General features: G+C 47.9%; 1 protein-coding gene across 1 annotated transcript; it reads left to right on the top strand.

The window, feature by feature from the left end:
• Positions 1–23057, top strand: LOC118373380 (T-complex protein 1 subunit theta-like). Its single transcript, XM_035759491.2, has 3 exons — positions 1–78; positions 593–695; positions 20794–23057. Exons 2-3 carry the CDS (start codon positions 640–642, stop codon positions 22748–22750), a joined length of 2013 nt encoding a protein of 670 aa, XP_035615384.1. The 5' UTR covers positions 1–78; positions 593–639; the 3' UTR covers positions 22751–23057.
• The last annotated feature ends 4656 nt before the right edge of the window (positions 23058–27713 follow it).

Genomic DNA, 27713 nt, shown 5'->3' with positions numbered 1-27713 from the left:
TGCGCGTGCCGGGTTTGAGCGAATACAACCAACTGTCATCTACACCATTTACTAAATCATTCTTAACCGAGGACTACGGTAAGTCAACAAAGTCATTGATATTGCGAACATTATAATGACGTGTCACACATTCTGCACTGAAATTGACATTTTACATTACCGCTGAAAAATACCTTAATTATAAAAATAAAAAAATATGGATTTAAAAGAGCGTCCCTGACTAGCCTGGATGAGTACGCTTAGGTCAATGAAACGTTCGCATTATGAATGTGAAACTAAACTGGACATGTCATTAGTAAACACTTAACAAACTCGAGAACATCTAGGCCATGGGACAATTTTGCATTTACTAATTTAAATAGAACAAAATGCATCCTTAGTAAGCCAATTCATTATTGCACCCCTCTGTTAGCTCTCCTCCAGATGATCTATCGAGGATGACGGAGCATAAACAAGGCCAAACGTTACCTACAGAGGTCCCTCACACCTCAACTTGCCTAAGATGCTGAAACTATTTTGAAACATCAAACATTTTCTAACCTAACAAATCTCTTTCGCTTTTCACAATTTCCCCATCTCATGCTTTTAAAAGAGACAAGGCGAAAATGGACAGGCACCTGTAAGATTCCTATCTGCCCGATGACCCTTGAGGATCACACAACCATAGTGAGCAATTGGCCTTTTTACTCAAAAGGGTAAGTACAGAGGCTAGGATTCCTCTCGACTAGGAGAGGAGAGAGTGCACTCTTTCAACTCTCTGTTGTGCATCAGATGGCACAGGCCGCTCAGAGCTGAACCTTGACAAAAGGCAGCAGGGGAGATTTAGTTCAAGGCCATCTTTTTATAAACTTTTATTTTTCAAAAACAGAGATGCAACCAGAGATTCCCTTAACCCCTTTATATGGTGGAAGCTATATTGGAAGCTTTTGGCTGTGATAATGTCGCTCTGTCATTGTCGCTCTGTCATTCAACCCCTAGTCCCCATAATGTATTCAACTCAATTACCTGTCTATTCCATAGACATACTGTGTGCGTGTGTGTGCGCGCACATGCACATTGACCGACAGAGAGAGTCAACTTTACTCTTCATGCCATCTTGTAAACATCTACACAAAATATTCTTGAGTGTGTAATGTATCTATTGGTTAATAGTTGTGTAGCCTAGGACCAGAGGAAATGGTAGAGTAAAATCTCAAGACACGTCGACCTAAACAGAATGATATAGAGAAACATTTAGAGCTGTGTTTGTATTTCACTCTGTCTTGAGGTTTGACTGCATCTCAGAAGGAAAGTAAATACGCTCTTTTGCAAAGCTATATTCCTCAGTTTTTAGGTTCTCTCTCTGTGTGTGTGTGTGTGTGTGTGTGTGTGTGTGTGTGTGTGTGTGTGTGTGTGTGTGTGTGTGTGTGTGTGTGTGTGTGTGTGTGTGTGTGTGTGTGTGTGTGTGTGTGTGTGTGTGTGTGTGTGTGTGTGCGTGTGTGTGTGTGTGTGTGTGTGTGTGTGTTGGTGCAACTGCTCTCTGCTGGCTGCTTTTGAGCTAAATAGAAAGTGAATGTGAGTCAGCAGGAGGGCTGATGCTGTGAGCAAGACTGATGTATGCACACACAGAACAGCAACAGCCTGCATGCTCATCAGCCTGCTGTCAATGGGGCTTTCTGTTTACTCAGCCACTACTCTTCATACCTTATACTGTACATTACTACAGCAGTATGGCTTAGTCAGTTCACACACAGCCAGAACAACACCATAGTGTTACTTAGTTTACTAGCTGATCTAGTACTGTGTAGTCCTGTACTTTGGGATTAGTGTTTTAGTAGCAATGCTGTATTAAATAATCATAATAAATAGTGTTGTGATAGTTGGTACAATATCAGAGACTTCAAGAATGTGCATTAGCAGTCTACAGGCTTGTCTCTGGGCAGGATATTCCATAGTTCCTAACAGGACAGATGTTGCTACCCATTTACACTTTAACCCCCTATGAAACTGTAACATATTTCTATTTTGGTCACAAACATTGCAGGCGCTGCAAAAGTTATGATATCTGGATGTCTGTGTGACTAGCAAAGCACTAAGAAGGCATCCATTGGAATCAGCAAAAAAAAACTAGAGACTAAAACGTTTGAATAAAACATGCCTACACAGGGACACTTATTCTTTTTTAAGATTAATGGCAAAGAGCGACCCCCCCCATTTTATTTCTCAATTATTCATTTGTGGAGAAGAAACGGTCATATTTCCAGTCTTTCTTGTTTTGTAGCCTTCTGGACAGAAAGTTTTGTTGGGTAACTTTTAGGGCAGGCGTCAGTCATAACTGTCATGGGGCCTGTGGGTCCTGCTAGGCCCCCATCAGTGTGCAATTTGTCAAGACTCAAAGCTCAATATCTTGATGTGTGTTCTGGCATCTAAATCTAGTTTCATAGACCTCTGAGGATCCAGACGATCCATTTTAGTGCGAGGAGGAAGTATTAAAAAAGCAGTGCTCTGTCTTTATCACTGCTGACTGCTGTCAAGGGTGGACAGTTATTGTGGTCTCAACTGAATTGGCAATAATCTGTCTGTGTTCTCTCAGTTATCTACTCTAGCGTCACCAAATGTCAGTGAATGGATTGAGAAATGCAACGCAAAATGTAAAAAGAACAGCTTCGTTGACATGGAAAATAAGTAGATGTCTCGCTGAAGCATTGAAAAAACAAACCATCAAAAGGCTTACAATATAGTGCAGCAATGTTTCATATCATGCTATAAAAAATTTAACCTCCCACTTCAATTGCATACAGTGATCAGTCATTTTCAGAGGTTGGTACTATTCAGTCATACACCAACTGATCCCTCCAGCATTGTAATACATCTTAAGGCAAATGTGAATCCATAACATTGACATTGATAGCCCATAATAATGAAATGAGCTACATTAAAGTCAATGTGTCCAGTCGGGTGCCGTAGATTAGTTACAGCTTTGTAAGTGGCACAACACAAAGGCCCTGGCCTCATTGATCCCTGGTGGAATTACAAGGTACCTGGTCCGTATGTGTTGTTCTGGGACATTAACATTAAGCCAGTCTCATCAATAACTACTTGATTTAGCGATTGCTCTTCTCAGGAGACACACACACACACACACACACACACACACACACACACACACACACACACACACACACACACACACACACACACACACACACACACACACACACACACACACACAGAGGAGCGCAAGCATGCAGCACACACACACACAGCGATCGTTCCTTCAGTAGACACCCAGGGGGCCAGGGGAAGGGGGGCCTCTAGCCAGCTTATCAGTCCCACAGAGAGCACCCTTCATCTGCCCGCCACGTCACATCACTGCCTACCTCCGCATGTCTCCTGGAATGACTCGGTGTCTGTGTCTCCGTCCGTGACTGTTAGTCTTGTTTTTGTTCACGTTTTGTCAACTGGTGCCAGATTGGTTTGTCAGAGCGTTAGTGTTTGTCGGTGTGCAAGTTTGTTTGTCATTTTGTTACTGCTGTTGACTCTCGCGCCAGTGCCAAGAGAGGACCTGTGTGTGTCAGTCCCTCTCACTTAGCGTTTCAGTGTTTCTGTCATGTATGGTAATGTATTATACTTCCATTCATGTGTGTCGTAAGTGTCAGACAGTCTGTGTGAGCGTGCCAGTGTCAGAGCAGGGGGGGGGGGGGTGTTATTGTCAGTGTAGAGATGTGGCAGTCTGACAGTGTGTCATAGTGAGTGGCAGTGCCAGTCTCAGTGGGCCAGTTAGTCAGCCTACGAAACACAATGTCTAACTGTCTGCTAGTCCGCTAGGTTTCGTAAATGTGTGTCATAGAGAGAGTCAATGTGAATGTCTAGTCTCCAGTGGGGTGGTCCCACTACAGCACATCATGCAAGGCAGGCCCCCCCCCCCAGCCTGGTCCAGAGCCTCAACAGTAGCAGGGCCCCTGTAGTGTTATCCCTCACCAGGACAATGAAGGAGTAGTCGGTGTAGAACGACTTGGGCTTCTCCACCTTCTTGTCCCACAGCTCAGTCGCCCCCTCCCCAGCCTCGGAGCCCAGCTCCAAGGAGGCCCAGTGGTGGACGGTCCTTAGGTGGAGCCCCTTGGACGCTGAAGAAATTGTCTGTCTTTTGGTCCCAGGCGTCAGTCAGGCCCAGCGCAGACAGGTGGTTCTGTGTCCAGCATGAACAAGAGACGAAGACAGCCAGTACTTTGGACATGGACAGACACAAACTCAATTAAATTCCCCAGCCACAACCTCCCAGCTCTCCTCGAGCACACGTCCCATGTCAGGAGACACCATCTAGGGCGTCTGCCTCCCTCGCTGCTTAATTATGCAAGCAAAGAAGTACAAACAATGGGACAGGGGAAGGCAAATTTTAAAATTTCATGATGCGATGACATTCAGGGAGTGGAGAAACTCGCAAATTATCAACTCAAATATAAGCAAAACTAAACCTACAGTCAGTCTATCAATAACATTTCAAAAGTAATTTTCAAAATATTGTCTCCCAAATTCAATCAAATGCTGACAGGTGACCTTGTTGCGACGTGACGGTACAAACTCAGCTGCTGTGTGTGTGTGTGGCGGACAGGGAAGTGGTCCATGAATAATGTAGGAAGGATGGTTGTGGCCCGTGACCTCGCCATGCAGCCACCTCCTTTGTTGTGTCTGATATGAATTCCAACAGGAAGAAGCAGCATCGCTGTGGTGACAGCTAGTTTATACTCTTACACTCCACGCGTATGGCAGAGGAGAAGACCACTCACACTCCACATGACAGCCTACTTCAGAGGGTAGCTGGGGAGGCAGAGGGGAGGGAAGGAGGTGGAGCGAGGCAGACGCGTGTAGGAGGGAGGCAGAGGGCAGGGGGTACAAGCCGAGGGAGGGCGACGACTGAGAAGTGAGTGATGACGCTGTCTTGTTTAAGTGCATTTTTACTAGGTAGCCTGTGGTGTGAATGAGGCCACCTTTGTTGATAATGATTTGCTATCTAATCTTTTCCCGTCTGACAGCACAGACTATTCGATATTATTCACTTAAGGCACTTCAGACATGACTTTTAGTAGTTAGTTAGTTAGTTAGTTAGTTAGTTAGTTAGTTAGTTAGTTAGTTAGTTAGTTAGTTAGTTAGTTTTTCAATAGAAATGAGGCTGTTCCATATAAGATAGATGTACCAAATCAAATCAAATCAAATTTTATTTGTCACATACACATGGTTAGCAGATGGTAATGCGAGTGTAGCGAAATGCTTGTGCTTCTAGTTCCGACAATGCAGTGATAACCAACAAGTAATCTAACTAACAATTCCAAAACTACTGTCTTATACACAGTGTAAGGGGATAAAGAATATGTACATAAGGATATATGAATGAGTGATGGTACAGGGCAGCATACAGTAGATGGTATCGAGTACAGTATATACATATGAGATGAGTATGTAGACAAAGTAAACAAAGTGGCATAGTTAAAGTGGTTAGTGATACATGTATTACATAAGGATGCAGTCGATGATATAGAGTACAGTATATACGTATGCATATGAGATGAATAATGTAGGGTAAGTAACATTATATAAGGTAGCATTGTTTTGATGATCTTTATGGCCTTCCTGTAACATCGGGTGGTGTAGGTGTCCTGGAGGGCAGGTAGTTTGCCCCCGGTGATGCGTTGTGCAGACCTCACTACCCTCTGGAGAGCCTTACGGTTGAGGGCGGAGCAGTTGCCGTACCAGGCGGTGATACAGCCCGCCAGGATGCTCTCGATTGTGCATCTGTAGAAGTTTGTGAGTGCTTTTGGTGACAAGCCAAATTTCTTCAGCCTCCTGAGGTTGAAGAGGCGCTGCTGCGCCTTCTTCACGACGCTGTCAGTGTGAGTGGACCAATTCAGTTCGTCTGTGATGTGTATGCCGAGGAACTTAAAACTTGCTACCCTCTCCACTACTGTTCCATCGATGTGGATAGGGGGGTGTTCCCTCTGCTGTTTCCTGAAGTCCACAATCATCTCCTTAGTTTTGTTGACGTTGAGTGTGAGGTTATTTTCCTGACACCACACTCCGAGGGCTAGTTAGTTAGTTAGTTAGTTAGTTTTTCAATAGAAAGAGAGAGGGCTAGTTATTTGTAGGACGGGGACCATGGCAGTTTGTCACGTGCTTTAACATGATACAACTGGATCCACTGCTTCCACTTTGCACTGCGTGTCCCCCTGTTCCCTGTCTCCTGTCCTCTCATGGTAGTCTGAGGACGCACGCACGGAAATGCCCGCAGCCCCCTTCCCCCCTGCTCTCTAATGCACTTCTATTGTCATCTATTATTCCTCCTTCTTTCCCTCTCTTCCGCTCTCCGTCACTTCATCACTGTCTCTCTCCGCTGCTCTGCCACCTCCATGGCATCCTCATCTGCCCCTGGCGCCTCTCTATATTTTCTCCTCCTCTGTCTCGCTCCCTCCATTTCTCACTCACTCTTTTTCCCCTCCTCAGCTCATCCTTCTCTTTTTGGACGTGCGCTCCCTTGAATACATTACTCTCTCTCCCTTTCTATCTCCACTGACAATCATTTCCAGGTTTTCTGGTGCCCTATCTTCCAGTAAACAGAAATAGACTTAAACTTCATGAATAGCCACTCTTCTAGGAGAAAGAAAAACAGCCTTAACAGCGTCAGCGTTCTTTAGCCTGTTTGTGCTGTTTTGCCAACTCCTATGGTCATTGTCAGCCATTGGCAAGACAGCCTACCTCTCCTCCTTCCAAGCTGCATGTGAAGTTCTCTCTCTGAGGAGGAAGTCAGTTGGTCCTTGTTGACCTTAAGCAGCCTGTTACCACGGCAGGTGCTAACATGGTACCGTGTTTCACCACAGCCGTACTGTCACCAGAAATTACAGTCACACTGTGACATTAGCAGGCAACTTCTAACCTCCATTGTAACTACCATATGAATATAACATCACTTTCTCCATTTTCATCCCTCCGTCGTCTATGGTGCAAAAGCTAATTCATGTGGAAGACAAGCTCCGAGCTAGGGGGCTCTGTATGTTGTTAATATTTTAAAAACAATCACATGTTTAAAAATGTAACCGCGACACTGGTGGCCCAGGGCTGGGCTGCAGCAGGCAGGTTATAGGGAGGTGTAGCACACTACAGAACTGGAGTTCTGTGGATCTTTCCCTGACTTTTCTTCACTTTAATGTACAACTAATGTACTGGAGGTGTCCATGAGTTGGTCTGCTGGGAACATCCCATGCCCATTGTCTTCTGGTGTTTCAAGTTGTCGTATGTACAGGATACACATGGTTCTCGACAATGCAACGACAATAAGAAATAATAAAAGGGCTGGGTTGGAGGGACGCAATGTGCGACTGACGTGTTTCCTGTTTGCTCCCGCAGTATTCTTGAAGTTTATGTGAATTTCGCAGCAGAACCGTATTTATTTTCAAATATTAGTTTGGTGATTTCTTCCCGTAAAAACCAAGACAACTTTCCTTTCGAATGTCAGAATGTCGCCGAAACATAAGGGCAAAAACATGACTTTTAGAAAACCCGGCCTACAAGACCCACTCTCATCACTGCCCTCTCCTGAGTCTGAGGGCCCGGGGACTCACACTTTACCCAGGGGTGCGGCTTGGCCTGGCGGCGCTGAATGAACATTTTTGTGGCCATCAAACTACTACGCTCTGAGATAGTTGAAATGAAAACGGAGGTAGTTGCAACGATTGAGGCCCGAATACAGGAGGTTTTTGATACTTTAAAAGCCGGTCTAACCATTCTGCAGAACGAGACGGTGCCAGCAATCACATCACTCAAAACAACAACTGCGTCACACACTACAACGATTGCAGCACTGGAGACCTCCGCTACTAATGTCTCCGACATAACTACATCCCTGGAGGCTGACGTGAAACCCCTGGCTGCGTATTTGAAAAAGGTGCAGGAGAGCTGTGTGAGTTTAGAGGGATTCTCTCGCTGCCAATAACCTGAGACTTGTATCGGTCCCAGAGTCAGCAGAAATGCCTTGCGTCACGGATTTCTTTCTTGGCTGCTGAAGGATGTTCTTGCCTTGGATGAGAAGCCCCTGATTGATCGTGCCTACCGGTCGCTGCGCCCAAAGCCCCGGGATGGTGAGAGGCCATAATAATTCTTGACATAATTCTTCGAGTGCACTTTTTCCATGAGAAGATGGAAATTCTCCGAAGAGCCCGCAATACCACTCTGAGCTTTCAAGGACAGAGCTTCTTCGTCTACCAGGACGACTCCCCCGTTTCCAGGCAGCACGCAGATTTCGGGCCAAATGACTACTATCCAGGTGTGAAGTATGGACTGCGATTCCCGGCCCGTTTATCTCATGATGGTAAAGACTACACATTTGAGTCTCCGGATGAGGCTATGGCTCACATTCAACGTCACATCAAGAAGTCTTGAACTTGCTCATAGATCAGCAACTGTTGCTTGCGAACTGTGGATAGTAAGTAGCCCACCTGTGGTACAATTATGTTTAGTTATAACATACTAGTCTTGTATAGGAGAGTTGGCGAACCCATTCAGGCTTATTTGATGTGATCTAATGTTATGATCATCTCGTGTGCTTGGTCTTACAAGCATTCAGTCATTTTAATTTCATTGTATTAAAGTTTTACTTAACTCCTTTTTTTCTAGGCTGTCTGATTCACCTATTCGGTTTGTTTACATAGTGTCTCAGTGACTCAAAATATTTAGGGTTATTTGTTTACTGCATCCGTTTGTACCGACCCAGTAAACAGTAAATGTTCTGAGACTACACATTTTTGGGGGTCTTCACTTCAATTTTAAAGGTTTTGTACGTCATTTATGCCCAGCAAACGTTCAATGTTGCGCACACATAGTTTTTTGGTCTTGGCTGTAAGTTGTCTTAGCGTCAAACTAGACTATTATTATTTTTTGATTATCTTACTACGATTTTCTTACTTCAAATTAGGTTTTTGGATGAGAGCCTTTATACATTTGATTTATTTTCTCTGTCAATGCCTGTTATAAGACTGGGAATATAATTATATACATATACATGCTTTTGTAATTTCGTTTGCACAAGGGATTCACTTTTATTTTTTATTTTTATCTCTTTTTGCTGCTTGATCCACTAACACAAAACGCAGCTTTAAAGAGCAGGACTGAGGGTTTAGGTTTAACACTGCACTCTCACAGACATACTGTGCTAAGAGAACATGTTCTATTTAGGCTTGTACCTTGTTTGGGGAGGTACTGTCTGGGATGGGGGGGGGTTGAAGTTGAATTGTTCAGTTCAAGTATTGTCATTCTGTCTTTTTAGTTTTTTTTTTCCTGTACTTTTTCCAAATATCTTGCACCGTACATTATTACTCTTGAGACAAGTTATTCTGGGGTTTTTGGGTACTCATTGCTTTTCCAATCTATGCTCTAATGACAGGGTTGTGTAATGGGAGTGCTCGGGGTGGCCAAAATAATACGATCAAGTCCATTTTGTGGAACATCAAAGGTGTTAACAACCCTGTGAAGCATAAGAGGGTGTTGACACACAAAGGGTTTGAATGCAAATGTTGCATTTCTACAAGAGACTCACTTGAGGACTGGTGAGCATTTTAGGATGAGTAGGGACTTGGTTGGTCAAGTGTTACACTCTAACTTTCATAGTAAATCAAGAGGTGCTGCAATTTGGTTGATAAATTACATTTACATTACATTTAAGTCATTTAGCAGACGCTCTTATCCAGAGCGACTTATAAATCTACTCCCTTTGTAGCTTCTGCGGTTATTGCTGATCCTAAGGGACGATACGTCATAGTAACAGGTAAACTGTTTTCTACCCCTCTTGTTTTGGCTATTGTCTATGCTCCCAATTGGGAAGACACAAGTTTCATTTCTTCCTTTCTGTCTGCTATTCCCAATTTAGATTATATTTGTTGATTTTAGGGGGGGATTTCAACTGTAAAATGTCCCCAGTTCTTGACAAGTCCTCACGAAGAACTACAGGCCCATTTAAATGTGCCCTACTTTTTCAATCTTTTCTTCAGAAATATGCTATGTGTGAGGCCTGGCGTTTCCTACACCCTACAGATAGACAGTATTTCTTTTATTCTCATGTTCATCAAACATACTCCCGCATTGATTACTTCTTTTTGGACAAAAAACTTCTGCCTAACCTTCAGCGGTGTACTTATGAGAGTATTGTTATTTCTGACCAATCACTATTAGTGCTTGAACTAGAGTTTCCCCAGCGACCTCCTATGTGTTATCAATGGCACCTCAACCCCATTTTACTCTCAGATAAGGAGTTTGTCAATTTCATTTCTTCTGAAATCACCTTATTCCTATAAACTAATTCAACACCAGGTATGTCCTACTCTACCATATGGGAGTCTCTCAAAGCATACCTACGTGGCCAAATTATTTCTTATACAGCCAACCAAAACAAAGCTTGCTCTCAGCGACTCAGCTTGCTCTCAACCACATTGGATGAGAAGTATGCTACGGATCCTTCCTCTGATCTGCATCGCTCTTGCTGCTGGTGAGTCCCTGATCCACCTCTACGCAGACGACACCATTCTGTATACTTCCGGCCCTTCTTTGGACACTGTGTTAACAACCCTCCAGGCAAGCTTCAATGCCATACAACTCTCCTTCCGTGGCCTCCAATTGCTCTTAAATACAAGTAAAACTAAATGCATGCTCTTCAACCGATCGCTACCTGCACCTACCCGCCTGTCCAACATCACTACTCTGGACGGCTCTGACTTAGAATACGTGGACAACTACAAATACTTGTGTGTCTGGTTAGACTGTAAACTCTCCTTCCAGACCCATATCAAACATCTCCAATCCAAAGTTAAATCTAGAATTGGCTTCCTATTTCACAACAAAGCATCCTTCACTCATGCTGCCAAACATACCCTTGTAAAACTGACCATCCTACCAATCCTCGACTTTGGCGATGTCATTTACAAAATAGCCTCCAATACCCTACTCAACAAATTGGATGCAGTCTATCACAGTGCAATCCGTTTTGTCACCAAAGCCCCATATACTACCCACCATTGCGACCTGTACGCTCTCGTTGGCTGGTCCTCGCTTCATACTCGTCACCAAACCCACTGGCTCCATGTCATCTACAGGACCCTGCTAGGTAAAGTCCCCCCTTATCTCAGCACACGCTCCAGCAGGTATATCTCTCTAGTCACCCCCAAAACCAATTTTTTTCTTTGGCCGCCTCTCCTTCCAGTTCTCTGCTGCCAATGACTGGAACAAACTACAAAAATCTCTGAAACTGGAAACACTTATCTCCCTCACTAGCTTTAAGCACCAACTGTCAGAGCATCTTACAGATTACTGCACCTGTACATAGCCCACCTATAATTTAGCCCAAACAACTATCTCTTTCCCAACTGTATTTAATTAATTTATTTATTTTGCTCCTTTGCACCCCATTATTTTTATTTCTACTTTGCACATTCTTCCATTGCAAAACTACCATTCCAGTGTTTTACTTGCTATATTGTATTTACTTTGCCACCATGGCCTTTTTTGCCTTTATCTCCCTTCTCACCTAATTTGCTCACATTGTATATAGACTTGTTTATACTGTATTATTGACTGTATGCTTGTTTTACTCCATGTGTAACTCTGTGTCGTTGTATCTGTCAAACTGCTTTGCTTTATCTTGGCCAGGTCGCAATTGTAAATGAGAACTTGTTCTCAACTTGCCTACCTGGTTAAATAAAGGTGAAAATAAATAAAGAGTGCCAACTACTCCAATCTGAATTTGATGAGCTTTCTACCAGGCAAGCTGAACAGTTACTCTTGCGAGCTTGATACAGAGTGTATGAACAGGGCGACAAGGCCAGTAAACTCCTTGCACATCAGATCCGTAAATCTGAGGCCTCACGTATAATCCCACAAATAAGGACCCCGTCTGGTGCCACCACAGTAATACATAAAGAGATCGATGATCAATTCAAACAGTTTTACTCTGCGTTATACACCTCTGAATCTCCTCAAGACCCTTTGCTGATTGATTCATTCTTTAATTGCTTGGATATGCCTTCAATTGATGCAGACTCCCATGACTGTCTAGCAGAATAATTTACACTTGAGGAGATTGCGACAGCAGTGTCCGCAATGAAAAATGGTAAATCACCGGGTCCGGACGATTTTCCAACCAAATTTTACAGGACGTTTTCTGGTCTGCTTTGCCCATTCTTGTCTCGATTATCTGCAGAGTGGCTTAATATCTCAAAGCTACCACCTAGTCTTTATCAGGCTTCAATTTCATTACTATTAAAGAAAAACAAAGACACCCTGGAATGTGGATCCTATCGCCCCATCTCGCTTTTAAACTGTGATTACAAAATCCTAGCCAAGCTTTTAGCCATCCGTATGGAAGGTTCGCTGCACCAAGTAATACACTCTGACCAGACTGGCTTTGTGAGAAATAGGTATTTATTTTTCAATATTAGGCACCTTATGAATATACTGTACTCCCCAGCGTCGGAATAAGCTTTTGGCCGCGTTGAGTGGGATTACCTAACAGCTGCCCTTTACAGATTTGGCTTTGGCCCCAAATTCATTGCGTGGATAAAGATTCTTTATTTTTCTTCCATAGCTTCGGTACGGACTAACAACTTGTCCTCTGACTATTTTCCCTTGCACTGCAGATCCAGACAGTGTTGTCTACTCTCACCCTTGTTGTTTACTTTGGCAATCGAGCCTCTCGCCATTGCACTACGCTCTAATGATGCCATTCAAGGTATAATCAGGACGGGCTTAGAGCAGAAAGTCTCTCTATATGCTGACAACCTCCTTCTGTTTATCTCCAACCCTGTTACCTCATTGCCACGTGCCTTATCTGTTCTTAAAAAGTTTGGATCAATCTCAGGGTACAAGCTGAATCTAGGCAAGAGTGAGCTTTTTCCTGTAAACAAGGCTGCTTTAAAGTGCTCTTTTACAAGTTCTCAGTTTAGGATTGTCCGGGATCAATTCACCTACTTGGGAGTTAAAGTGACAAGGAAATATTACAATTTGTTTCAGGAAAACTTTGTTGCTCTAGCAGACAGTTTGAAACAATCTTTTACTTTTTGGAATTCTCTGCCTCTCTCTTATCGGAAGGATTAATGTCATTAAAATGAATGTGTTGCCCAAATTTGTATATTTATTTCAATGTTTACCCATTTTTATTAGAAAGTCTTTTTTTAATTCACTGGATCAAACATTCATGTATTTTATTTGGAATGGCAGGGGATTGGGTGGTTTAGCTCTACCAAATTTTCAGACATTCTATTGGGCTGCAAATTTCAGAGCCCTTCCGTAGACCACTCTGGATCCAGATGGAGTCTGAATCGTGTAATCCTGCTGCACTTTCTTCTGTGTTGTGCTCGTCTCTCCCAGTGTCCCAAGGCAAAAGGTGTGTCAACCCAATTGTAAAGCAGTCTCTTAAAATTTGGAATCAGTTCCGTTTAGCCTTTAGCTTCTGAGGCTTTTCTCTATCAGGCCCAATCAATCAGAACATTTTATTTCCTCCATCTTTGAATTATGGGGCTTTTGCCATCTGGCACTCACTAGGCCTCTACTAGCCCAATTATTTTATGATGATACATTTGCCTCTTTTGCTCAGCTAAAGGAAAAGTTCAACCTCCTCCAATCCCACTTTTTCCAGACTAGGAACTTTGTCAAAGCTAACACACCTTAATTTCCCCATAGGCCTGTGAATACAGCTATAGAGAGCATCTTTGAGCTGAACAAGCTTCCTAGGGGCGCAATTTCAGATGTATATGCAATCATTAATGACTTACAGAACCCTTCTTTGGTGCCTTTAAAGACTCGATGAGAAAGGGATTTGGGGGAGGAACTTGTGGAAGACACCTGGGAAGCTGTGCTGCACAGGATGCACTCGTCCTCTTTTAGCACTAGACACAGCCTCATTCAATTCAAGGTGGTTCACCGTATCCACTGGTTGTGGGCCAAACTTGGAAGAATATTCTCTGATTTTGATCCTACCTGTGTCAGATGTAAAATGGAACCAGCCACACTGTTGCATATGTTTTGGGGCTGTCATAAACTGTCAGGTTTCTGGGAATTAATATTTAAGTGTTTCTCTGATATATATGACACTGTTATAGATCAGTCTCCCCTTTCAGCCGTTTTTGGAGTACTGCCCATAGGTACCCCCCTATCAAGAATCCAGTCGGACACTGTTGCTTATACAACTCTTTTAGCTAGACGGCTAATACTACAGAACTGGAAGATGGCAGCTCCCCCATCTTATAAATATTGGGTGAGAGATGTATTGTGCTCTCTGAAACTAGAACAAATTAAATTGAATACACGTGGGAACCCCAAACTGTTTTATGAGGCTTGGGCTCCATTCCGGTCTCACTTTAAACAGTCCATCCTCTGATGGCATTCATATTAAAACAAAAGTATGTACTTAAGGGTTGGATAAGCATTTCTTTGTGGTTTTTATTTTGGGGGGACATTGAGGTTGATGTGCTTATTGATTATGACCTGCGGATGCCTTGTTCATCTTGTCCGGTCAGAGACTAAAATGTGAGCTTGTTTTGCCCTGTTTTATGTTTGTTTTTTACACTTTGTTCACGCTTACATAAAATTGTTATTAACATTTTTTTTCTTTTAAAGCATTGTAAACTTTATTTTTGGTCCAGTGGATGGTCGGTCTGTGGCCATGTCTGTCTGTGAGTGGTTGCATTTCTCCACCCCTATCCCTTGACTGTTTACAGGAACAATGGTGAGGTGTTTGCTCTGTAGATTGCCCGGTGTGTTTAACTTGTCTAAAGTGCGGTATCTTTAAAGCTAATCATTTTTTAAAATTGTATTATTTGTAGTTTTTCTAGTTGAGTATATTATTTATTGTTTGTTTGTTGTTTTTTGTGTTGTCGTGTGTGTAAAACTGAACAAACAGAGTTAAAAAATAATAAAAGATAAGAATACAAAACAAAGTAAATGTCTCAGTAGAATAGAATCAACATTTTAGCATAAGTATGTATTGCAGTCAAATATTTACACGTGTATCAGAGAAAGGGAGGATTGGTGGGCAAGTGTATAAATTGAGCACTAATGAGAGTCTGGTAGTGTGTGTGTGTGTGTGTGTGTGTGTGTGTGTGTGTGTGTGTGTGTGTGTGTGTGCGTGCGTGCGTGCGTGCGTGCGTGCGTGCGTGCGTGCCGTAGCATGAATGGGTATGTTTGTGTGTGCCGTTATTTGTCATTGTCTGTGTGGGTGTGTGCATGACTGGGTGCCTATGCTAAGCTGTGGAGTGTCAGTGCAGGTGGTCAGTCTAGTTTAAGTGTTCAGCAGTCTGATGGCTTGTAGATAGAAACTGCCTCTGAGCCTGTTGGTGTCAGACCTCGTGCTCCGATACCCTCTGCCCGACGTTAAGGGAGAGAACAGCTCGTGGCTGAGGTGTGTGGGGTCCTTGTTGATGCTGTGTGCCTCCCTCTGCATCTCTTCTAGTATATGCCCTGTATGGGTGGGAGCATGGGAGCATGGTCCCAGTGGTATATACTGGGAAATCTTCGCCGCCCCCCCCACACCGGGGGCCGTGACGTAACTGGTCAGGACGCTCTCGATGGTGAGGCATTAGTAGTATTTGGAGAGGACCGGGGGTGGCATGCTGAATCTCTTCAGAGGTGTGTGTGGGTGTGTGTGTGTGTGTGTGTGTGTAGACAGCCAAAGTTCATTTTTTCCCAAAATATAATTTTTTAGGAGAAATAGCTCCATTTGTTCTTCACATTTGGCTGAGAAATCGCCCGAAATTGCGGTCACCACAACTCCGAAAAATATTCCAAATTAGCCCCATAATATCGACAGAAACATGGCAAACGTTGTTTAGAATCCATCCTCAAGGTGTTTTTCTAATATCTATTCGATAATATATCCGTTGGGACAATTCGTTTTTCACCTAGGACCGATTGGAATAATGGCTACCTCTATATTTTACGCGAGAATCTCTCTCGGAGCCACAATGTGACCACTTATGCAATGTGGCCGCCTATGGCTTTTCTTCAACAGAAATGCGTAAAACTACGTCACAATGCTGTAGACACCTTGGGGAATACCTAGAAAGCGTAAACTCGTTGATGGTACATTCACAGGTGAATAGGGAGTCATTGGAACACAGCGCTTTCAAAACCTGGGGCACTTCTGGATTGGATTTTTCTCTGGCTTTCGCCTGCAACATCAGTTCTGTTATACTCACAGACAATATCTTTACAGTTTTGGAAACGTTAGAGTGTTTTCTATCCAAAGCTGTCAATTATATGCATATTCTAGCATCTTTTCCTGACAAAATATCCCATTTAAAACGGGAACGTTTTTTTTCCAAAAATGAAAATACCGCCCCCTAACACCAAGAGGTTTTTAACAGCATAAATAACAATGGCATCAAACGAAAAATATAAAACAAAAAGTTGCATTTTGCATGAAAGAGAGCAGTGCAACACACACACATCCTGTGTTATGTACGTCTGTAATGGTGGAGTGTGTGGGAATACAAAGTTATAGAACGTGTATCACTGTTGTCTATGTTATGTCTCAGCCTACAGAGAGAGATGTTTAAGTCAACCCTGTAAAGTCAAAGCTCACTTCAGAACACCCTGAAAGCCTCAAAGTTACTCCACATCTAATCAGCTGCCTGCGCCTCCCTCCCTCCCTCCACCAATAATGTCTTCTTTACATGGCCCTCCACCTCCCCTCTCCACCTAATTAATTCATATGGATTAATGCTTGACCTATGGTAAAAGGTACAGGGAGCGCTCCAGTGGTTGTGATACTGTACACAGCAGAGTGTGGTGCTGTAAATATTTGATGACCTTTTGACCTCATTAGACATGACTGGGCTCTCCTGTGTCTACTCATATGTCTTCATTATGGAGTGTAGCTCAGACTGGTACACTGGGGAATGTGTGTCAGTGACCTCTAGGCCAGGCTCATCAGAGAGGATTCTCTCTCTCTCTCTGTGGCCTCCACCACTTTGCCATGGCTCCTCCATCACAGTGTGCTCTCCACCAGGAGAGAGAACCAATAGTTATTTTTAGTCGCTTGTCCCCCAGTGCTCGACCCAGCACTCCTCCCTCTTCTCCATCCTTCTCTCCCTTCACCTTCTATCCCCTTGCCTGCTGAATGTCACTCCTATTTAGGTCAGCAGGGCCCTCACTTGGGCGGTAGGCAGGCCGCTGAGCGATGCCACATTAGCACACGTGTCATGTGATGGGAGCCCCGACCGGGACAGGACTAGGAGGACTCATCCTTATCAAGAGATAAGGATGACTACACAGGCTGGGGATGGGATGATGGGCCAGAAAGAATCATACATGAGTCAGGAGACGTGTGTGTGTGTGTGTGTGTGTGTGTGTGTGTGTGTGTGTGTGTGTGTGTGTGTGTGTGTGTGTGTGTGTGTGTGTGTGTGTGTGTGTGTGTGTGTGTGTGTGTGTGTGTGTGTGTGTGTGTGTGTGTGTGTGTGTGTGTGTGTGTGTACATGTGTGTGTGTGTGTGTGTGTGTATGGCGCCTTAGGCCTGAATGGTTAGTCAGTGACAGGCTACCCCCTGCATCAGTATGGGTTCTCTTCCTATAATGATGCAGAGGGAATGCTAGAACACAACATCTAACTTACGCTACTAGACTAGTGACAGAATGACAGTGAACGAATCAGCTCTCTGAGTCTGATCATAGAAAATGTCACTGTTTTTGTTTCCTGATGTTCTCCCGCTCCTCTCTCCTCCCCCTCTTAGAATCTGGGGCTGTCCTGACTGATGACAGGCGGAGAGATGAACAGTATTAATGCGGTGTGATGAGCAATACTTGCTCGACCCAATTGGATTGGGGGGGGGTCAACTTCATTAACCTGAAGGTAGGAAATACACAGTGCATTTGGAAAGTATTTTGTTTTGTTACAGCCTTATTCTAAGATTAAATTGAGGGGAAAAAAGCATATACAAAAAATAACCCATAATGACAAAGCAAATGTATTAAAAATAAGTAAGTAAGTATTCAGACCTTTTACTCAGTACATTGTTGAAGCACCTTTGGTAGTTATTACAGCCTATAGTCTTCTTGGGTATGATGCTACAGGCTTGGCACACCTGTATTTGGGAAGTTTCTGCATTTGTCTTGGCTGTGTGCTTAGGGTGGTTGTCCTGTTGGAAGGTGAACCTTCGCCCCAGTCTGTGGTCCTGAGCACTCTGGAGCAGGTTTTCATCAAGGATCCTTTGCTCCTTTCATTTTCCCTCAATGCAAGGTTTCCTCCAGAGGTGACGCTTGGCAATCTTGGTTTCATTAGATCAAGTCTGAGTCCTTTAGATGCCTTTTGGCAACCTCCACGCGGGCTGTCATGTGCCTTTTACAGACTTCCGTCTGGCCACTCTTTATCATAAAGGCCTGATTGGTGACGTGCTGCAGACATGGTTGTCCTTCTGGAAGGTTCTCCCATCTCTACAGAGTTCTGTCAGAGTGACCATCAGGTTCTTGGTCACCTCCCTGACCAAGGCCCTTCTCCCCTGATTGCTCAGTTTTGCAGTGCGGCCAGCTCTAGGAAGAGTCTTGGTGGTTCCAAACTTCTTCCATTTAAGAATAATGGAGGCCACAGTGTTCTTGGGGACCTTCAATGTGGTAGACATTTTTTGGTACCCTTCCCCAGATCTGTGCCTTGACAAAATCCTATTTCACAGCTCTACGGACAATTCCTTTTGACCTCATGGCTTTGTTTTTGCTCTGACATGTACTGTCAAACGTGGGACCTTTTTATATAGACAGGTTTGTGCCTTTCCAATGTCCAATCATCATCATGTCCAATCAATTGAATTTACCACAGGTGGACTCGAAGTCAAGTTGTAGAAACATCTCAAGAATGATCGATCGAAGCAGGATGCACCTGACATCCAATTTCGAGTCTTATAGGAAACGGTCTGAATGCTTATGTAAATAAGGTATTTTCATAAAATGTCTAAACACCTGTTTTCGCTTTGTCATGGGGTTTTGTGTTTGTAGATTGAGGTAAAAAGACAACAACAACAATTTAATCAATTTTAGAATAAGGACTGTAACGTAACAAAATGTGGAAAAATTCAAGGGGTCTGAATACTTTCGGAATGCACTGTACCATAGGCAATATGTAGCGTATTTGCATTGCGTGAAATCCTAGCCCCAAAGCAATGTGTAGCCTTCTCTGTTGGCTTCCTATTCCTATCCAAATAGCCATGGTCCCAGAGAGATGTTCTGGTCTTTAGTCTAGGACAACCTCCGAAATTGCGGAGGGTAAGTGGCACCCTACTTCCCATATCAAATTGTATGTGAGTAGAGTTATGACATGTAGGTAGAGTTATTAAATTGACTAATAGTACCTTTAATAACTCTACCTACATGTACATATTAACTTGACTAACTGGTACCCCCGCACATTGACTCTGTACCGGTACCCACTGACTATGCATAGATAATAACAGAGTAGCAGTGGAGAGGGTGGGGGTGCAATGCAAATAGTCTGGGTAGCCATTTGATTAGATGTTCAGGAGTCTTATGGCTTGGAGGTAGAAGCTGTTTAGAGGCCTCTTGGACCTAGACTTGGCACTCCGGTACCGCTTGCCGTGCGGTAGGAGAGAGAACAGTCTAGGGTGGCTGGAGTCTTAGACAATTTTGAGAGCCTTCCTCTGACACCGCCTGGTATGGAGAGGTCCTGGATGGCAGAAAGCTTGGCCCCAGTGATGTATTGGGCCACACGCACCACCCTCTCAGGTGCCTTGCGGGTCAGAGGCTGAGCAGTTGCCATTACCAGCCAGTGATGCAACCAGCCAGTATGCTCTCGATGGTGCAGCTGTAGAACCTTTTGAGGATCTGAGGACCCATGCCAAGTCTTTTCATTCTCCTGAAGGGGAATAGGTTTTGTCGTGACCTCTCCACGACTGTCTTGGTGTGCATGGACCATGTTAGTTTGATGTGGACACCAAGGAACTTGAAGCTCTCAACCTACTTCACTACAGCCCCGTTGACGAGAACAGTGGTGTGCTCGGCCCTCCTTTTTTCCTGTAGTCCAAAATCATCATCTTTGTCTTGATCACATTGAGGGAGAGGTTGTTGTCTTGGCACCTCACGGCCAGGTCTCTGACCTCCTCCCTATAAGCTGTCTCGTCGTTGTCGGGGATCAGGCCTACCACTGTTGTGTCATCGGTAAACTTAATGATGGTATTGAAGTCGTGATTAGTGCACTACTTTTGGCCAGACTACTTTTGAGCCTTGGTCAGAGTAGAACATTATACAGGGAATAGGGTGTTATGGGACGCAGTCTAGGACAGCCTCCTCTCCTGTGCCTGTCTGTCAGAGAGCCCTTCCACTCCATGTTAATGTCAAACCCTTGTTCCTCCAGGCAGAGCTGAGCAGAGGTACATGGCAGCCACGTTCTGTGGACATATGTTAGACTGGGGGGTTTGCGTGTGATTGTGTGTGGAGTGGATGGCCTGTGAGAGCTTTAGGGTTCACTCCTCCGTCACAGCGCTACGCTACACCACCGTCGTCATGATGGGATCCACTACCAGTTCACTCAAGGGAAAATGTTTTTTATTCGGTTTTCTCTAACTGTCATGTCAAACTAACCTCCCTCTCTATCTCTTTAGACCCCCCCCCCTCTCACAACATGATCATTCTCCTCCCCTCTCTCTAACTTCAAATCCATCTGTATACTTCCTACCAACTCTTCTTTCTCTCTGCCTGGTGAGTTGAAGTTGAATATTTTTAATGGCAAAGTGGAGAACTGTAATAAAATGCCTGCTAACCTCTCGCTCTCTGTCCCTCTTTACAGACTCAACATGATAATTGACGACCACACCCCAGCAACAGACACTCCCAAAATCCCTAAGATCCCCAGTTGGCCCGGGATCCCAAAGCAACGTCCCCAGGAGGCCCTCCATGTAGAGCCCTTTGTGGCCCTGGGCCAGCGTCTCCGCCCATGCTACGGTCCCAGGGGCTTAGTAAAATCCCTTCTCTTCCGCTTCCCCCATGGCTTCTCCAGCTCCCCAGTCACCAGCCCTGACACCCTCTCCGTCCTAACCCACATGGCTCTGGAGGACCCCTCTGCCCTCACCCTGGCCTCCGCAGCCTCTACCCAGGCCAGAGAGCACGGTGATGGGGCAGGGATGGTCCTCCTCCTGGCCGCCTCTCTCCTGACCCAGGCCAAGGACCTACTAACCCTGGGGGTGACTGGGGCTGAGATCCAGGGGGGCTACCGCCAGGCGTGTGGCAGGGCCCTGGCTCTGTTAGAGGGGATGGCCTGTGGGGCCCTAAAGGACCCCAGGGAGGAGCTGGATGTGAGGGCCATCCTGGGACCCTTCCTCTCCTCCTGGCAGCCAGGGTTCGAAGCCCTGCTGTCGGGGGTGGTGGCCCGGTGCTGTGTTCACAGCTGGAGACCCATAACTTCTGGTGACCGAGGAGAGGTGTGGGAAGGAGTTACCTTTGACCCCAGCTGTGTCAGAGTGTGTACGGTGCTAGAGAAGGCTATACCAGACCAGGGTTCAGAGACCGAGGATAGACAGATAGAAACAGATGGAGAGGAGCTGATACAGACCAAGGGAGAGGGGGAGGAGAGGACTGGAGTTGAAGAAGTTCAGATGATGAAGGAGGAGGGGAAAGAGATGGAGAGTGAAAGGACTGCAGAGGCTAGTGAAGTGGAGGAGGGAGAAAACGAGACCAACAATAATGAGTCACTCAGAGAGGAAGAAAGAGAGGAAGAGGTAGAGAACCCAGTTAAGCGGAGAATATGTCAGAAAATGGAGGATGCTATGAAACAAATGGATGATGAAGAAACGGAGGATGATGAAGGTAAGGAAGAAAATGCGTCTGACGACTGGGTGGATCTGGGCCTGGAGATATGGAGAGGGAGGTCAGAAGGAGAAGGGGAGGTATGGAGAGAGGGAGAGACAGTGGAGCCAGAGGTTCAGAAGGGCAGAGGAGAGGAGAGGAACAGAAGTGACAGAAGAGGAGGTCTGTATGAGGTCTTGATCCATGGCAGCTTTGCCAAGCTCATTTCCCACTGCTCCACTCAGAGACAGATTTACAAGCATATCACCTCGGTTCGCTCTGCCCAACGCAGGCGACGACTACACAGGCCTAAAGGGCATCTGACAAGCCCAACAACCCACCACCACCACTCACGCAAAAAGACCCGCCAGTCACCCAGGAAAACCCCCACCAGTATCCCTCTATGGGCCAGCGTAGTGGTGGAGGAGCCCCTGGACGAGGAGGCCTGCTGTAAGGTCACAGTGACTGTCCGTAGCCCAAACCAGGCCCTGCTGATTAGCGCAGAGGCTGCTTTACGTGCCTCCCTGCAGGTTTACTGCTCCCTCCTAGCAGAGCCCCGGGTGGTCCCCGGGGCTGGAGCCTCTGAAGTGGGCTTGGCCGCGGGGCTGACCCAGAATGGGTTAACCCTGGTGGGCATGGAGCAGCTGGCCGTTCATGCCTTCGCCCAGGCCCTGCTGGAGCCAGTCAAAGCCCTGGGAGAGAATGGAGGGACCCCTGCGGAACTGGCCGTGCTGAGAGGATACAAACGGCGATGGAAGGGCAAAATGGACGGGACCAAGGGAGCGTATCGAGGTGTGTTGGACAGGCTAGGGTGTAAGGCTAGTGCCATAGAGAAAGCTACAAAGGCCTCACTAGCTGTCCTCACTGAACTCCTGAGCCAGATAGCGACGGAGGAGGACAAGACCAAAATCTTCTTCCCAGTTACCACAGAACAGGCATGGCTCCCTTCACTGCCTCCATAGACACTCCACATACAAGACTTCTTCAGGGATTGAGAAGTAGATGATTGAAGTTTAGATTGACCAATAAACAAATGTAAAGAAACCTGGTTTAGCTCATATGAAATTGTTTAGTTTAACACATTATATTGTGTAGGTTAACACATTGTATTGTCCTAACTGAGGCTCTGGGTAGAAGTAGGCAAAGATCCAGTATCAGCTTATTCTCTCACCAATCCTAACCTGAATCACTGAACCATTAATGGTAAAACACTACTGACTTGATCAACATCTAGACCATAACTATACTCCATAACTACAGCATAAATGTATGTGTTAGATCTCCAGTATTTACCTGTAGGCTGTGCATGCTGGTCATTATTGGCAGTAGGAGCACCATGCTGGCCCTGCCTCCCCACAGTCCCAGCTCCAACACTGTACTGGCCCTGCCTCCCCACAGTCCCAGCTCCAACACTGTACTGGCCCTGCCTCTCCACAGTCCCAGCTCCAACACTGTACTGGCCCTGCCTCTCCACAGTCCCAGCTCCAACACTGTACTGGCCCTGCCTCTCCACAGTCCCAGCTCCAACACTGTACTGGCCCTGCCTCCCCACAGTCCCAGCTCCAACACTGTACTGGCCCTGCCTCTCCACAGTCCCAGCTCCAACACTATACTGGCCCTGCCTCCCCACAGTCCCAGCTCCAACACTGTACTGGCCCTGCCTCTCCACAGTCCCAGCTCCAACACTGTACTGGCCCTGCCTCTCCACAGTCCCAGCTCCAACACTGTACTGGCCCTGCTTCCCCACAGTCCCAGCTCCAACACTGTACTGGCCCTGCCTCCCCACAGTCCCAGCTCCAACACTGTACTGGCCCTGCCTCTCCACAGTCCCAGCTCCAACACTGTACTGGCCCTGCCTCTCCACAGTCCCAGCTCCAACACTGTACTGGCCCTGCCTCTCCACAGTCCCAGCTCCAACACTATACTGGCCCTGCCTCCCCACAGTCCCAGCTCCAACACTGTACTGGCCCTGCCTCTCCACAGTCCCAGCTCCAACACTGTACTGGCCCTGCCTCTCCACAGTCCCAGCTCCAACACTGTACTGGCCCTGCCTCCCCACAGTCCCAGCTCCAACACTGTACTGGCCCTGCCTCCCCACAGTCCCAGCTCCAACACTGTACTGGCCCTGCTTCCCCACAGTCCCAGCTCCAACACTATACTGGCCCTGCCTCCCCACAGTCCCAGCTCCAACACTGTACTGGCCCTGCCTCCCCACAGTCCCAGCTCCAACACTGTACTGGCCCTGCTTCCCCACAGTCCCAGCTCCAACACTATACTGGCCCTGCCTCTCCACAGTCCCAGCTCCAACACTGTACTGGCCCTGCCTCTCCACAGTCCCAGCTCCAACACTGTACTGGCCCTGCCTCCCCACAGTCCCAGCTCCAACACTGTACTGGCCCTGCCTCTCCACAGTCCCAGCTCCAACACTGTACTGGCCCTGCCTCTCCACAGTCCCAGCTCCAACACTGTACTGGCCCTGCCTCCCCACAGTCCCAGCTCGAACACTGTACTGGCCCTGCCTCCCCACAGTCCCAGCTCCAACACTGTACTGGCCCTACTTCCCCACAGTCCCAGCTCGAACACTGTACTGGCCCTGCCTCTCCACAGTCCCAGCTCCAACACTGTACTGGCCCTGCCTCCCCACAGTCCCAGCTCCAACACTATACTGGCCCTGCCTCCCCACAGTCCCAGCTCCAACACTATACTGGCCCTGCCTCCCCACAGTCCCAGCTCCAACACTATACTGGCCCTGCCTCTCCACAGTCCCAGCTCCAACACTACTGGCCCTGCCTCCCCACAGTCCCAGCTCCAACACTGTACTGGCCCTGCTTCCCCACAGTCCCAGCTCCAACACTATACTGGCCCTGCCTCTCCACAGTCCCAGCTCCAACACTATACTGGCCCTGCCTCCCCACAGTCCCAGCTCCAACACTGTACTGCCCCTGCCTCTCCACAGTCCCAGCTCCAACACTGTACTGGCCCTGCCTCTCCACAGTCCCAGCTCCAACACTATACTGGCCCTGCCTCCCCACAGTCCCAGCTCCAACACTATACTGGCCCTGCCTCTCCACAGTCCCAGCTCCAACACTGTACTGGCCCTGCCTCTCCACAGTCCCAGCTCCAACACTGTACTGGCCCTGCCTCCCCACAGTCCCAGCTCCAACACTGTACTGGCCCTGCCTCCCCACAGTCCCAGCTCCAACACTGTACTGGCCCTGCCTCTCCACAGTCCCAGCTCCAACACTGTACTGGCCCTGCCTCTCCACAGTCCCAGCTCCAACACTGTACTGGCCCTGCCTCTCCACAGTCCCAGCTCCAACACTGTACTGGCCCTGCCTCCCCAAAGTCCCAGCTCCAAACTCTACTGGCCCTGCCTCCCCACAGTCCCAGCTCCAACACTGTACTGGCCCTGCCTCCCCACAGTCCCAGCTCCAACACTGTACTGGCCCTGCCTCTCCACAGTCCCAGCTCCAACACTGTACTGGCCCTGCTTCCCCACAGTCCCAGCTCCAACACTGTACTGGCCCTGCCTCTCCACAGTCCCAGCTCCAACACTGTACTGGCCCTGCTTCCCCACAGTCCCAGCTCCAACACTGTACTGGCCCTGCCTCTCCACAGTCCCAGCTCCAACACTGTACTGGCCCTGCCTCTCCACAGTCCCAGCTCCAACACTGTACTGGCCCTGCCTCCCCACAGTCCCAGCTCCAACACTGTACTGGCCCTGCCTCCCCACAGTCCCAACTCCAACACTGTACTGGCCCTTCTTCCCCACAGTCCCAGCTCCAACACTCTACTGGCCCTGCCTCCCCACAGTCCCAGCTCCAACACTGTACTGGCCCTGCCTCCCCACAGTCCCAGCTCCAACACTGTACTGGCCCTGCCTCTCCACAGTCCCAGCTCCAACACTGTACTGGCCCTGCCTCCCCACAGTCCCAGCTCCAACACTATACTGGCCCTGCCTCTCCACAGTCCCAGCTCCAACACTGTACTGGCCCTGCCTCCCCACAGTCCCAGCTCCAACACTGTACTGGCCCTGCCTCTCCACAGTCCCAGCTCCAACACTGTACTGGCCCTGCCTCTCCACAGTCCCAGCTCCAACACTGTACTGGCCCTGCCTCTCCACAGTCCCAGCTCCAACACTGTACTGGCCCTGCCTCTCCACAGTCCCAGCTCCAACACTGTACTGGCCCTGCCTCCCCACAGTCCCAGCTCCAACACTGTACTGGCCCTGCCTCCCCACAGTCCCAGCTCCAACACTGTACTGGCCCTGCTTCCCCACAGTCCCAGCTCCAACACTATACTGGCCCTGCCTCTCCACAGTCCCAGCTCCAACACTATACTGGCCCTGCCTCCCCACAGTCCCAGCTCCAACACTGTACTGGCCCTGCCTCTCCACAGTCCCAGCTCCAACACTGTACTGGCCCTGCCTCTCCACAGTCCCAGCTCCAGCACTGTACTGGCCCTGCCTCTCCACAGTCCCAGCTCCAACACTGTACTGGCCCTGCCTCTCCACAGTTCCAGCTCCAACACTGTACTGGCCCTGCCTCCCCACAGTCCCAGCTCCAACACTGTACTGGCCCTGCCTCCCCACAGTCCCAGCTCCAACACTGTACTGGCCCTGCCTCTCCACAGTCCCAGCTCCAACACTGTACTGGCCCTGCCTCCCCACAGTCCCAGCTCCAACACTGTACTGGCCCTGCTTCCCCACAGTCCCAGCTCCAGCACTATACTGGCCCTGCCTCTCCACAGTCCCAGCTCCAACACTGTACTGGCCCTGCCTCTCCACAGTCCCACACTGTACTGGCCCTGCCTCTCCACAGTCCCAGCTCCAGCACTGTACTGGCCCTGCCTCTCCACAGTCCCAGCTCCAACACTGTACTGGCCCTGCCTCTCCACAGTCCCAGCTCCAACACTGTACTGGCCCTGCCTCCCCACAGTCCCAGCTCCAACACTGTACTGGCCCTGCCTCCCACAGTCCCAGCTCCAACACTGTACTGGCCCTGCCTCTCCACAGTCCCAGCTCCAACACTGTACTGGCCCTGCCTCCCCACAGTCCCAGCTCCAACACTGTACTGGCCCTGCTTCCCCACAGTCCCAGCTCCAGCACTATACTGGCCCTGCCTCTCCACAGTCCCAGCTCCAACACTATACTGGCCCTGCCTCCCCACAGTCCCAGCTCCAACACTGTACTGGCCCTGCCTCTCCACAGTCCCAGCTCCAACACTGTACTGGCCCTGCCTCTCCACAGTCCCAGCTCCAACACTGTACTGGCCCTGCCTCTCCACAGTCCCAGCTCCAACACTGTACTGGCCCTGCCTCCCCACAGTCCCAGCTCGAACACTGTACTGGCCCTGCCTCCCCACAGTCCCAGCTCCAACACTGTACTGGCCCTGCCTCCCCACAGTCCCAGCTCGAACACTGTACTGGCCCTGCCTCTCCACAGTCCCAGCTCGAACACTGTACTGGCCCTGCCTCCCCACAGTCCCAGCTCCAACACTGTACTGGCCCTGCCTCCCCACAGTCCCAGCTCAACACTGTACTGGCCCTGCCTCCCCACAGTCCCAGCTCCAACACTGTACTGGCCCTGCCTCTCCACAGTCCCAGCTGGCCCGCCTCCCAACAGCTCAACACTGGCCCTGCCTCCCCACAGTCCCAGCTCCAACACTGTACTGGCCCTGCCTCCCCACAGTCCCAGCTCCAACACTGTACTGGCCCTGCCTCCCCACAGTCCCAGCTCCAACACTGTACTGGCCCTGCCTCCCCACAGTCCCAGCTCCAACACTGTACTGGCCCTGCCTCCCCACAGTCCCAGCTCCAACACTGTACTGGCCCTGCCTCCCCACAGTCCCAGCTCCAACACTGTACTGGCCCTGCCTCCCCACAGTCCCAGCTCCAACACTCTACTGGCCCTGCCTCCCCACAGTC

Source organism: Oncorhynchus keta, chromosome 35 (genome assembly GCF_023373465.1).
Source record: "Oncorhynchus keta strain PuntledgeMale-10-30-2019 chromosome 35, Oket_V2, whole genome shotgun sequence".
In the NCBI taxonomy this organism is placed as follows: domain Eukaryota; kingdom Metazoa; phylum Chordata; class Actinopteri; order Salmoniformes; family Salmonidae; genus Oncorhynchus; species Oncorhynchus keta.
This window is presented reverse-complemented; position numbering and strand designations above follow the sequence as displayed.

What these genes read in the sequence shown, in the direction of transcription:
- LOC118373380 (XM_035759491.2), top strand. Translation starts at nt 640, where the DNA reads ATGACCCTTGAGGATCACACAACCATAGTGAGCAATTGGCCTTTTTAC. An exon ending in TGGCCTTTTTACTCAAAAGG is followed by an intron (nt 696 to 20,793) that starts GTAAGTACAGAG and finishes CCCTCTTTACAG; the next exon opens with ACTCAACATGATAATTGACG.